The sequence below is a fragment of the Canis aureus genome, chromosome 23 (genome assembly GCF_053574225.1).
Source record: "Canis aureus isolate CA01 chromosome 23, VMU_Caureus_v.1.0, whole genome shotgun sequence".
Taxonomy (NCBI): Eukaryota; Metazoa; Chordata; class Mammalia; order Carnivora; family Canidae; genus Canis; species Canis aureus.
In genome coordinates, this window is record NC_135633.1 from 4,897,581 (window position 1) to 4,911,476 (window position 13,896).

A 13,896-nucleotide genomic window follows, 5' to 3' on the forward strand; every position below is an offset into this window, starting at 1 on the left:
GCTCAGTGGTTGAGCGCCTGTCATTGGCTCAGGGCCTGATCCCAGGGTCCTGGGATCAAGTCCCACATGGGGTTCCCTGCAGGGAACCCGCTTCTCCCTCTGCCTGTGTCTCTGCCTCTCTCTCTCTGTCTCTGTGTCTCTCATGAATAAAGAAATAAATAATATTTAAAACAAACAAACAAACAAACAAAAACAGTTATACTGGATTAGGGTGGATCCTAAATTTAATAACTGGTGTCTGTGTAAGAAGAGCGAACACACACGGAGAAAGCCATATGAAGACAAAAAGCAGAGATTCTTGACAAGCCGAAGAATGAAGAATGTCAAGGATTGCCTGGAGGCAACAGTCACTAGAAAGAGGCAAGGGAGGATTATGATCTAAACCTTCAGAAGGAGCACTGCTGCCGGCACTTTGATTTTTGACTTCTCCCCTTCAGAACTGTGAAAGAGTAAACTTCAGTTGTTTTAAGCCACCCAGTTTGTGGTCCTTTATTACAGTAGCCCTGGGACCTAACGTAGATGGGTAAACTTTACATAATGGATACACAACCAGCCAGCATAATCAGTTCACCCCAATTTCCCAGAACTAATCACTTTAAAAAAAGGCAAACCAGCAGGTATAAAATAAAAGGCTGTAATGGAATTACTTAAAAACATCTCGGGCATGTCCTGGACTCAGTATATATTTGACTCACACTTTACACCTATTCATCTGCAGACAGCCATGAGAATCCACTTTCAGAATGATGACCTGAAGCACTCTGTCACATTATGAAATAACCCATCATCTTCACTTGAATGTGTTTACTGAGGCAAGAAGATGGAATAATTTATTTTAGAGAGACTTACAGCCAGAAGAGTTGAATCAAAATGGATTTTCTTCTTAAAATTTACTAGAGATTTCTCTAGAGCAGTGGTTATTGACCTTTATTATTTTTGTCTCAGCCATGGATTCCCTCTGAGAATCTAAACCCTCTCCTTTGAAAAATACTTGTGTCTATCTATACTTTTTTGTTATCTTAAAATTTTAGGATGGTCAGAGATTCCCTGATATCAATTTTTATATCTGATAAGATCTCTAAGCATCCCTATTGTAGAGAATAGTAAATTAGGGAAAGCCACTTCAATTTCCAAATTTGGAGGTTTTGTCCCATGTTTATTCAACTCACTTCATTTATTGGTGCTAAGCACAGACTTGGGCGTGGTCTTAATTTATTCTCACTGCACAGAGTCCAGGCCTATGTTTATTTTCTGGGTGTCAAAAATCTGAATTATAGTATTTTAGGGAAGGTAGGAGTCTAACTTCAAAAGTCAGCATCTAATTGAGGAATGAATCCAGAGAAAAGCAAAGTTAAAATAACATTATAAGGAGAGGTAAGATGTCATTCATACACACAAGATACTGTGACTTACACACATGTGTAACTGAATGATCCACCAGCGGTACTTACAGTAAATGCCCAGAACCCTTCAGCAATGGTCTGCCATATACTAAAGCTGTTATCATGGACTTTAATCTTTATTAAGAAAAGGGGTACCTGGCTGGCTTAGTCATTTAAGTGTCTGCCTTCAGTTCCGGTCATGGTCCCAGAGTCCTGGGATCGAGGCCCATGTCAGCCTCCCTGCTCAGTAGGATGCCTGCTTCTCCCTCTTCTCTCTGCTCATTCTCTCTCTCTCTCTCTCTCTCTCTCTCTTTTAAGTTGTTATAATACACAGGCTACCAAATTTGGGAAAACTGTGTCTACAATGTGAAAATTATCCATAGTGTTAAACCCATATCCCCAAGGAAAAATTAAAGCAAACAAATTAGAAACAAATCCCCTCTATTTTTAAAATTCATTATAGGTCCAGAGCAGACATGACTTACTCTTTGCTAATCAGACATGATCCCTGCAATATATACATAGATACAGAAATTAGTTACATGAGAAAACAGTCGATGTTATCCACTATCCAAGACTTGGGGCTGTATGGTGTCAGTCTGCAGGGATGGGGGCAAAAAAGTGGCGGGCAGAGGTAGCTGTGCCTTAAGACAACCAGCTCTAGGATGTATGGTGGTTATTCCTAAAGCTCAGTCTACAAGCAATCCCTTCAGTTTTCCCAACAACTTTGTATAAACTCTACAAGACTTAATAGATCCTTTTCTTCCCATCAGAGAATTCTTGGCACAGCTGAGAATAGCAACTGGAGCACTGCATCTAAAAAAACCATCTTCTATTCTTCATACCCCTGAGATGCCGGTGGCTCCTTGGAATTACTTGGAAATCTACAGATTGCTCAGTGACTTGACCTGTGACAAGAATTTTCTGCCAGTCACTTACAGCAAGACCAATACAACCAAACATTAAAAGAAATTAAATCATAATGTTATTAGGAGAAGCTAGAGGAGTCACATTAGTAATTCAGAGTCAGGTTAAACCCACAAGCCATGCAATAAAGAGATGAGCAAAAGAACTGAGAGACTAACAAGAAAAAAAAAATGAAGTCATCGAATAGTGAGGGGAAAAAACTGCCACCGAGACAGAGTAAGACTGACAAATTTCTGATCTCCATCACTGGGCAGAGTGAGGTCCACTTTTATGGTTTTTGATTTAGTGATTTTTATTTTTAGTGTGATTATTTATTTTATCCTTACCTTGAACCACCCTGAATATATCTTAGGAAAATAATCAATCGTAACAATCTATCTTAAAACAAACCACCATAAAAAAATAGTGGAGTGCAGGACAGGTATCTTTCTCCCTACTTTCTTTTCTTTTTTTTTTTTCTGTCTCCCTTCCCTTTTATCTCCATCTACTAATTAAATATAGATTGTGTTTTAATATCAATCTAAATCAAGTATTACCAACTATATATTCCTTTCAAAAGTCCTGGATGTTATCAAGCTCACACATTCCATTAAGGAGGTTCAACTCTTGAAAGATCCTTGTCACAATGTCTAATGTATCTATTACTTCGATACTTACATATTGTCCTTATTCTTTGAGCCTTTATATCTAGGACCATTATAGATAAACTTATTTTATCCTAGGGGATAAATGAATAATTTTAAAGAAAATCAGAAAGAAGAGTTGAGAGATGGTGTTTTGAGGGTGCAGAGTCAAAGAGACTTCTCAGCTTTGGAGCCTATGAGATTGCTATATGTTATGATAATACAGTTATCATATATATGGAAGTCAGAAAAGGGAAGCTGAGTGTTTTTTTTCTTTCTTTGTTTTATTTTTGGTGCAAATTTTTATATTAGTTCAAGCCAAATAATAACCAAATGCAAAATAAGTAATTGGATGCACAAAAATAGATTGTATAAGATATATCAAAACGATATCATCAAAAAACTGCCAATGAACAAAAGTCCAGGTCCAGAGGCTTCACAGGTGAATTCTACCAAACATTGTTTAAAAAGGGAGTTAATATTTAATATCTATTCTCCTTAAATCATTCTAAAAAATAGAAGAGGAAGGAAAACTTCCAAATTCATTCTATGAGGCCAGCATTACTCTGATACCAAAATCAGACAAAGACACTACAATAAACAAAGCTACAAGCCAATACCTCTGATGAACACTGATGCAAAAATCCTCAACACAATATTAGCAAACACAATTCAAAAATACATTAAAAAGATCATTTACTGCAAGAAAGTGGAATTTATTCCAAGAATGCAAGAGTGGTTCAGTATTCACAAATCAGTCAATGTGATATTTCACATTAACAAGAGGAAGTATAAAAGCCATATGATCATCTCAGTATATACAGAAAAAGCATTTGACAAAGTACAATATCCATTCATGATAAAAACTCTCAACAAAGCAGATTTAACAGGAGACTACCTCAACATAATAAAGGCCATAATGAAAAACCCACAGCTGATATTTTACTCAAAGGTGAAAAATTGAGAGCTGCTCCTCTAAGATCAGGAACAAGACAATGATGTCCACTTTCACCACTTTTATTCAACATAGTACCCTGAAGTCCTAGGTGCAACAATCAAACAAGAAAAAGAAATGAAAGACATCCAAACTGGTAAGGAAAAAGCCAAAATACTATTTGCAGATTAACATAATACTTGATGTACAAACCTCTAAAGACAACACTAAAAAATTCTTGGGGCTGATGAATGAACTCATTAAGGTCACAGGATATAAAATCAAAGTACAGAAGTCTGTTGTGTTTCCATACACTAATAACAAAGCAGAGAAATTAAGAAAGCAATTCCATTTACAACTGCACCAAAAAGAATAAAACATCTAGGATTAATTTAACCAAGGAGGTGAAAGACTCATATTCAGAAAATTATAAGATGCTGATGAAAGAAACTGAAAAATGACACAAATGAAGGGAAAGACATGCCATGCTCATGGATTGAAAAAATTCATATTATTAAAATGCCCTGGGGATCCCTGGGTGGCTCAGCAGTTTAGCGCGGCCTTCAGCCCAGGGCCTGATCCCGGAGACCTGGGATCGAGTCCCACATCGGGCTCCCTGCATGGAGCCTGCTTCTCCCTCTGCCTCTCTGGCTCTCTCTCTCTCTCTCTCTCTCTCTCTGTCTCTGTCTCTCATGAATAAATAAAATCTTAAAAAAAAGAAATATTAAAAAAGCCCATAATACACAAAGCAATCCAAAGATTTACCCAAAACAATCTATAGACTAAATAGAATTCCTATCAAAATACCAATAGCTTTTTTCACAGAACTAGAAAAAATAACCTAAAATTTATATGGAACCACAAAAAAATTGTATAGTCAAAACAATCTTGAGAAAAAAGAACAATGCTGGAGAGTAGTACAGTCCCAGATTTCAAGATATACTACAAAACTACAGTAAATAACATGGTATGGCACCAGCACAAAAATAAATACATAGATCAATGGAGCAGAAAAGGCCCAGAAATAAACTCATGTCTATATGGTTAATTAATATGACAAATGAATCAAGAATATACAATGAGGGAAAAGACAGTGTTTTCAATAAATGGTGTTGGGAAAACTGGACAGCTACATGCAAAAGAATAAAACATGACCACTTTCTCACACCATACAGAAAAGCGAACTCAGAATGGATTAAAGACCTAAAAAAAAAAAAAAAAAGACCTAAATATTAGACCTAAAGCCATAAAAATAAAAAAATAGAAAAAAAAAAAACTGACAGTGATCTCTTAGACATCACCTCCAGCAGCATGTTCATGGATACATATCCTCAGGAAGAAACAAAAGCAAAAATAAACTACTGGGACTACATTAAAAATAAAAGGCTTTTACACAGCAAAGGAAAACATCAAGAAAACAAAAAGGCAACCTACTGAATGGGAGAAGATATTTGCAAATAACATATCCAATGAGGGATTAATATTCAAAATATACAAAGAACTTATGCAACTCAACACCAAACGGAAATAAGCCATTCCATTAAAAAACTGGCAGAGAATCTGGATACATATGGATACAAAAACAGATGCTTTATATCACTGATCATCAGAAAAATGCAAATCAAAACCACAACGAGATACTACCTCATACCTGTCAGAATGGCCAGTATCAAAAAGACAGGAAATAACAAGTGTTGGTGAGGATGTGGAGAAAAGAGAAACTTCGTGCACTTTTGGTGGGAATGTAAATTGCTATGATCACTAAAGAAAATAGTATGGAAAGATACGGAAGCAACCTAAGTGTCCACCAACAGGTGGATGGATAAAGAAGATGTGGTGTATATATACACAACAGAATATTACTCAGCCAGGTAAAGAATGAGACGTTATCCTTTGTGACAATATGGATGGACCTAGTGTATATTATGATAAGTCAGTTAGATAAAATCAAATACCATGTGATTTTCCATTTATGGAGAATCTAAAAAAAAAAAAAAAAAAAAACAGAAAAACAAAACAAAACAAAAAGCCAAAAACAAATGAGCAAACAAAAACAGACTCTTAAATACAGAGAACCAACTGGTGGTTGCCAGAGGGGAGGTAAGTAGGGGAGAGGATGAAGTAGATGAAAGGGAGTTAGAGGTACAAACTTCCAGTTTTAAAGTAAATTAAGAAAAGAAAAAAAAATAAAATAAATAAAATAAAATAAAATAAAATAAAATAAAATAAAATAAAATAAAAAAGTAAATTAAGTCTTGGAGATGAAAAGTGCAGCACAGGGAATGTAGTGAGTGACACTGTCGTACTAACGCTGTATGGTGACCTGATGGATGATGACCAATTATCACAGTGAGCAGCGAGTAATAGAATCGTAAAATCACTGTGTCACTCGCCTGAAGCTGATGTGACGTTTTCTGTTGGTTATACTTCAATAATGAAAACAAATAAGATAAAGTAGCCATACTAGCCTTCCCACAAACCAAAACAAAATAAGAAAACAGAGACAGAAATATCTAGGAAACTGGTGATATTTGTACTATAAAACCAAGTTTTACATTGTGAGGAATCTAGCATTGTACAAGATCATACACTAAAAACACGGGATATATGAGAAAACTGTGACAGAGAAAGGCCACTTACCATGGAACTTTGTCATCATAGCATTAAGAACATAATAATGATATCAGTAAAAACTGATAATAAAAACATAATTTTGTTTTCCATGATTTATCCCAAATACCATAGTCAATTGTTTGCAGCCTTATAGTTAAGATTTAGTATTTCCTCCTCTGAGATGAAGATCCTAAATGGAATTACTTCAAATAAATTTAATACCTTATCATCAAAATTAAAACCTAGGGCATACTTTTCACTAATCTCTTGTTTTAATTCAGGGGAAATGTCTTAACAAAGTCTCCTGTATGGACAGCTTTGCCAGATATCTTGGTGCACTGAAAAGTATTTTTTAATTTTATTTTTTAAAAAAGATTTTATTTATTTATTCATGAGACACACAGAGAGAGAGGCAGAGACACAGGCAGAGGGAGAAGCAGGCTCCCCGCAGGGACCCGGATGCGGGACTCGATCCCGGGTCTCCAGGATCACGACTCTAAACTGCTGGGCCACCCAGGGATCCCCTGTAAAGTGTTTTTTTTTTTTTTTTTTTTTTTTTTTTTTTTTTTAAATGCTTTCAAGGCACCTAACTGCCACTACCAGCACTAATGGGAGGTTCTTCTGTATATTTTCTTATTCCCTTGGCTTGATAAAGAGTTCTCTAAAATGTAACAAGACTTTCCCCTGATTGCCTCAAACCTGAACAGGTTAGGAAAATTCATATATAAACCAAAACAATTTAAAGTAGAATTTACTGACATCATTCCACCATTTATGAATTCCTACTGTGGGGGCTTGGTAACAAAGGCATACACCGTGGGGGCACAGATTTGACTTTCATAAACCACAGAAGAGAATATAAGCAGAGAAGCGGAGGGCAAGAACTTGAAACTTTCTGCCCCACACCCCATTTGCTTTTTAAAAAGTCTCAGTATTTTTCCTCCTCCAAGGGATATCTTAAATCTTAAAAACTAAATTCCTAAGTGCTAATGTAAAAGTGTCTTTTAACAGCCGCCTTCACATAATGGAAAAAATGCTGATCGTTCTTTAAGAAAGTTCATTGTTCCACTAAAAGTTCCTGGTGTCTTCACTCAGAAGTTCTCAGGGGACTTCAAGCTTCTTCCAGAAATACCTTTATATCTATATTATCTCTCTCTCACTTCCTTATATTTTGTTTAACTGATTTACCTGCTTGTTTGTTTTTTCTTGCTCTTCAACTAAAAATCTAGGCAGTGTCTGGATAATTTTACTGTACGGGGTATGTGCCAATTATTTTGTTTAGTCTCTATACATAATGATCATTTATCAATATAATAAACCTGAAATTTCAAGGAATTAATAAAAAGGAGTCTAATTAAAAAAAATAATTTGATATATGCTCACCATTAGGTTTTGTTCAAGAAGTCAAAAACTGTCTCCTGTTATCAGTTTTCATCTGGGAGATTTTTTTTTTTGGGGGGGGGGAGATTTTTAACATGATGAAAGTGAGTAGCACACTTCATTACAAAGTTTACATTTAGCAGATATTATGTCTGTAAAGCGGTATTTGTTTTAGGATTATTCCAGCCTATACACTTAGAAAATTAATATCATCCTATAAAAGTATCTTCCAGAAACAAAATATTTTGTTAGTCCTTATAAGTATTTGGGTTTTTAAAGATCTTTTCCATGTAAGTATTTGTGATGAATATATTTTGATTTTGAAAGTGTTTCCTTCTTAAAGTCTAGATTTGAAAAAATCGTCTAAGATTAAAAGTTAACTAATGATGCTTAGAGATATAAATTAACCTATAAACCATAATTAGTGAGATTGATCAAGGAAAATGTATCATTAATTAGTCACAGTTTAAGAGTCCTAATTAACTAACTGTATTCAAGAAAAAAGGTGGATAGAAATGTGATGGAGGAATTATAGAAAATAAAGTAGTTGTATAACAAGACAAAGAATCAAAAGAAGAAAATATGTATTTTATAAGGTCCTCACATTTTAAAGGCTATATATAATGAAAGCTATTCCAGTTTATTTCTACTCAACTTTACATGACTTTAAGATTATCCTCAATAAATTTTTCATTCTAGATTGGCTCTTCCTAGCATGAAGTCAATTTCCAGCTAGCCTTCTTCTTCAGCTCCTATAATGTCAATGGGTGGACAGATGAATTTATGAAATGAAAATTAATTTTTAATATTAGCTCAAGCAAAATATAATTAGAAGGGAAAGTGAACCTGAGAGGTATGAACTAAAAATATTATCAAATATATATAAAAGTAGGGATTATCTACTCTTTTGAAATCATCAACCTTGCAATTCTTTTCCATTAGGACATAACTGAAGGTCAAATTGGCATGTGATCCAAAAATTGTGGCAAAGGTATATAAACAAATGTATATGCAAACCCACATGTAGATTTGCCTGAAATATATCTTACCTCATTCTGGAGATCTCGGATCATTTTGCTCTTTCTTTCCATGTCAGTCTTTAGAAAATTAATCTGAAAATGAGTGGAATAGTATGTAAGCACATTTCAAATTCATTTCTATGGGTTTTACAAATTTATCTTCATGATTTTTGAAGCATAATACAATGATTATCTCTTTATCAACAAACGCTGAAAAAGAACAAAGGATTAAAATTTTCATTAACCAAACTTTCATTGCCCGGTTCACACATATACCCACTGATTATAAAAAAGCCTTTTCTCATAAGTAAAAGATTCATTTTTTTTTTAATGGAGAAGTCATGTATATTTTAACTATTATTCTGTTATCTATTTAAACCTCAAATTTAAAAAAAATGTGTCTTAAAAAAACAAAACAAAACAAACAACAACAACAAAAGGCTATATTCTAGGGTGGGACCTAGAAACCTCCATTTATAAAACACTCTCCAGGTAATTTTGACCTATCGCAGGTTGGAAGGCAATTGCAGAGTGATATATTCTTGGTCTCTAAAGCACAGGATGTTATAATACTGTACCAAAGAAACCATGATGTTTCCTCCTGATCTTGATGTTTTTAAAATCTGTAATCTAGGTCAGTTATTCAAACTGTATTTGCATAAACATAGCAACTTTGCTGCCTGAGTATATCTGCCTGAGTATTTTGAGAAAAAAACAAAAATCAGTATAGCATAGTTGTTAAAATCTGAGACTTTAAAGTCAGTGAGGGTTCACTCTGATAAACTTTATGATAGTAGATAAAACATTTAATTTCTTCAATTTTTAATTTCCTAGTAGTCACATTTTAAAAAAAGAAGTAAACAGAAACAGATAAAATTAATTTTACTAATATGTTTTATCTAATTCAATATTCTCAAATATTATTATTTTGACATGGAATGGACTAATGCTGGAACTGACATTATTTTCTGTGATATATCATTAAAATCCACTGTATGTTTTAATAGCGTGTCTCAATTTGGACTAGCCGTTTCATAACGCTCAATAGCCTTGTGTATCTAGTGCTTATTTATTGGACAATACAGTCTTGGAGGATCCCTGGAACGATACAAAAGAGACTGGTAATGTGGATCATATCTAGCAGTAGACTGAATCAGTGGAAATCAAGTTTAGGAGTAAAATGAATTTTCACCAAACATAGAGTTTTTTTTAAAAAATAGATTTCTGAAACATTTCAAACATAAACAAAAGACGAAGAAGTGATACGTAAAATGCCTCTGGGCCCAACCCTAAACATAAACAGATGCAAATATTTTCTCCAATTTTCTTCAGACCGTGTAAAAAAAAAAAAAAAGATACACCTACTATTAAAGCCTCACCTAACTTTTCTTCCTTCCCTCTCCAGAAGTCGATGTGTATTACAACCTTGTGCATGCTTTTGTACATTTTGCTTTTTGTGTATCGTGCTAATCCTTACAACAAATGTTAACACCCTTTGTTATCTGGCTAGTGTAGGGGTCCTTCCACCATTCATTCAAATGGTGACAGAAATCTAAGCCGATTTTGGATGGTCAAGCTACAATGAAACAAGTACAAGCCTGAGAACTACCGTGACTATCGTTTAGATCATAATAATGTTCAAGCTGAATCTTAACTATGAAGATATTGCCAACAACCTAAACACAGTCACACTCTCTGTCCCACTGAGAAGATAGTTCAATTTGGGTGATAAAAGCAAAGGAATAGAGGACTTGACACCATTCCAAATTAGATACGTATGCAGTGCAACAGGATATTCCCCAATAAGCAGTTTCTGCACCCATTTCAATGGCTGTGTCCTGTGTCTCAGCCTATAGATAACCAATCTTGTGGCTGGACCAGCCTTTGTGGTTCTTAGTATGATTGTAAGACACCCTCAGCAGTATCATCAGGAAGCTTTGAAGATTAAAAAAAATAATAATAAATTAAAATTTTTAAAAAGTTTACTTTTAAGTCCTGGAAATTACATGTCACTCCTGGGGGCCACACAGTGAGGCCATGGGTAAAAAGAGCCAGGGGGGCAGCCAGGGTGGCTCAGCGGTTTAGCGCCGCCTTCAACCCAAGGCGTGATCCTGGACACCTGGAATCGAGTCCCACATCGGGCTCCCTGCATGGAGCCTGCTTCTCCCTCTGCCTGTGTCTCTGCCTCTCTCTGTGTGTGTGTGTGTGTGTGTCTCTCATGAATAAACAAACAAAATCTTAAAAAAAAAAAAAAAAAAAAAAAGAAAGAAAGAAAGAGCCAGGGAGAGTGAAGGCCCGAGGTTCTGCATTTATTGGAGTGGAGGGTAGGGGCCTAGGGTTTCCTGGGCTCTCTTCCTACTGGTGAATTCAAAACATAAGAATGAAAATTAAAAATGCAAAAAGAAAATAAAAAAGCCACCTAAATGGTCAATTACTGAAATCAACCAAGATCTCCAAAACAAGGGAGCCTGGGGATTTTTTAGGAGCGTGAGCCTGGGATGGGGAGGACCTGGCCTGGCTCTGTAGCCAGTCTTGTGGCTGGCACTGGCTTCTTTCAGATAGCCATCTTTGAAGTGGCTGCCTTCACAATCAAAGCTTAAGTTAGCACTTGTATTACAAAAAAAGAAAAGTCAACTGTCAGAGCTTACACCGCGTCTATGCTAGCACTTTTTAAATGCATTACTCCTCACTGGGTGTGGGGCTCAGACTCCTGACCCCCCAGATCCAGAGTTGCCCACTCTACTGACTAGGCCAGGCAGGTGTCCCAGCTTTTACTCTAATTAAAGTTAGCTGTTGGGGTGCTGGCTGGCTCAGTTGGTACAGAAGGCGACTCCTGAACTTGGGGTCAGGAGTCTGAGCCCCCACTTTGGGCACAGAGTTTACCTAAAAAACTAAATAAATAAAAAATAAAGAGTATAACGGAAATACATCGCGGTGTTAGGAATATAATTATTCAAATGTGAAACAGGGACGGAAAATCTTGAGAACGCAGTGTTCAAATATTCAAGAGCTAAAATATATTCAGACTATTCAAAAAGTATTAGCATTTGGAAACCACTGCTCTAGAATCCCAACAGGTTTTCGCATCCCTGGAAAAATAAGCATTCCTAGTAGATCGCTATGAATTTAATTCTCAGAAACAGAAAATGCCATTTATTTACTTTGAACAAAGAATGTAAGAACATAGCAATTCTTTACTCTTAATGAGAGTCAAAGTTAGAAGCTAATTTTTGCCTTTAGACTAATTATGTCTCACTTAGGGCAAGTTAAGCCATACAAATTAACAAGAGTAGTGAAATGCATCCAATGAACATTAATATCTTTAATTACCCTAGTTAACAGAGAATGAGACCTCGTTCTTCCTTGCTGTCTGTTGGGATTTTTCATGAGGAACACAGGTTGAAAGACATGCTATCCCATTATTTGCTTAGGGATAATAACAAATGTTCCTTTGTTCGTAAAAAAAAAAAAAAAAAAAAAATTCCTACAGAATCACATCATGATGGATTTATTGCTTCTTCAGTTTAATTTGTCTTAAGTTTATCTTCTTTTATATGTTTGCGATTTAGGTTTATCCTTGAAGTTTCATGACATTTTACCGTAAGCTTATCAAATGATATATTTGCAACAATTATTGCATAAAATATAGAATGTTATCTTTATGGGAAGAGGTAAAGTAATTAGATATGTAATCAAGTGTAGCAATAAGACTAGCAGCTCTTCAATCGAAAATAGCACAATGTTTGCAGAATTAAATCCGGTTTTTCCCCTCTATTTGAGAGTGAACAACTACAGTCATCTTTCTCTCTCCTTTTTACCCAACCTTCAATTACACCAACAGCCTTCCTAACAGAGAAAATAATAATAATTTACCCCCCAAAATGCTTAAAAATACAAATCGGTTTCATTTTTAGTTAACCTAGAATTTTCAGTTGAGAGAACAGGTGCAAAGCATTCTGTTAGAGTCTAACCAAAATCTGGAAGAGGTAATTCCCAGTACCATGAAATCTGTCTAGATCCCAGCAGATGTACATTTTAAAAATAACCATTGTTTTAATAAGTATATCTCAATCCCAGGTTTGTCAAAGGTGCAGTCATCTCTTTCTGAGATTCGCAGCTGGAACATATTAGTTATTCAATTGCAAACGCAGAACAGTTCCTCCTGGTGACATGCTTTTCAAAAGCAAACTACCCAACACAGAGCCCTTAACCCCAGCCACCCCTTTGAGTTGGCAGGTTCTCACAGGTCAAGCCACCATACACCTGCCCTAACCACCCCAAGGTCAGGTACCAGACACCTTGGGGCGTTCCCTCTGCCCCAGAGCCTGCTGAGGTCTTCACACTGACTCCTCCTAAGCCTGCTTATCCGGCCCCTCACACAGACACCACAGTAAAGGCTCTTGCCCACAGCTTCTCACCATCCTCTGCCTCGTGGCCTACCCAAGTACTCCCCTGGGTAGTCACCTGTCACGACGCAGGGCGCTCCTCTTGAGAACTGTGAGAAACAGACTAAATTCTCATTGGTCGTCATTTCCTGATCTGTTGGCCAAACTGTACTCTAAATTTTCCATTCATATATTATATTCTAAGACAGACTCAGGTCCTAGAAATAAGATCAAGGGTCCACTCCCCCATAAGTGGGATATAAGGTGGTTCTGGAGAATAAAGTGGAAATCTAGTGAGAAAATCTAAAGAGAAGCTTGATTCTCAACCTTGGGGTGTGTCAGGATCACCTGTGGAGTGGATTGAACAGGCAGAGGAAGGCCCCATCCCTGAGGGATTCCTGTCAGTGGAGGGGGGCTGGGGCCTAAGGATCTGCACAGCTCTACTGGGTTCAAGGTGGCTTATAAGCCGTAATTCACAGCACTGCTGTCCCAAGGTCAACACCTCTATTTTTATCAGTAAGTGAGGGCTGGGAATTAGAAGATCTCTAACAATCAAATACAACAAAAATCTTTTCTCGGACTGAATGCTGACCACGTAAGTATTTTAATGATCTTGGTTACTGCATTTTCTTG

The 13,896-nt window shown here is 36.1% G+C and overlaps 1 protein-coding gene across 3 annotated transcripts in view; it reads right to left on the reverse strand.

The window, feature by feature from the left end:
- The window catches only part of LUZP2 (leucine zipper protein 2), a 472,421-nt gene that overhangs the window by 239,557 nt on the left and 218,968 nt on the right, over positions 1 to 13,896 (reverse strand). For all 3 annotated transcript variants that reach the window (XM_077866176.1, XM_077866178.1, XM_077866177.1), the window contains exon 5: positions 8,909 to 8,971. In XM_077866176.1, the coding sequence (XP_077722302.1) occupies positions 8,909 to 8,971 (63 nt within the window). The remainder of the gene's footprint in view (positions 1 to 8,908; positions 8,972 to 13,896) is intronic.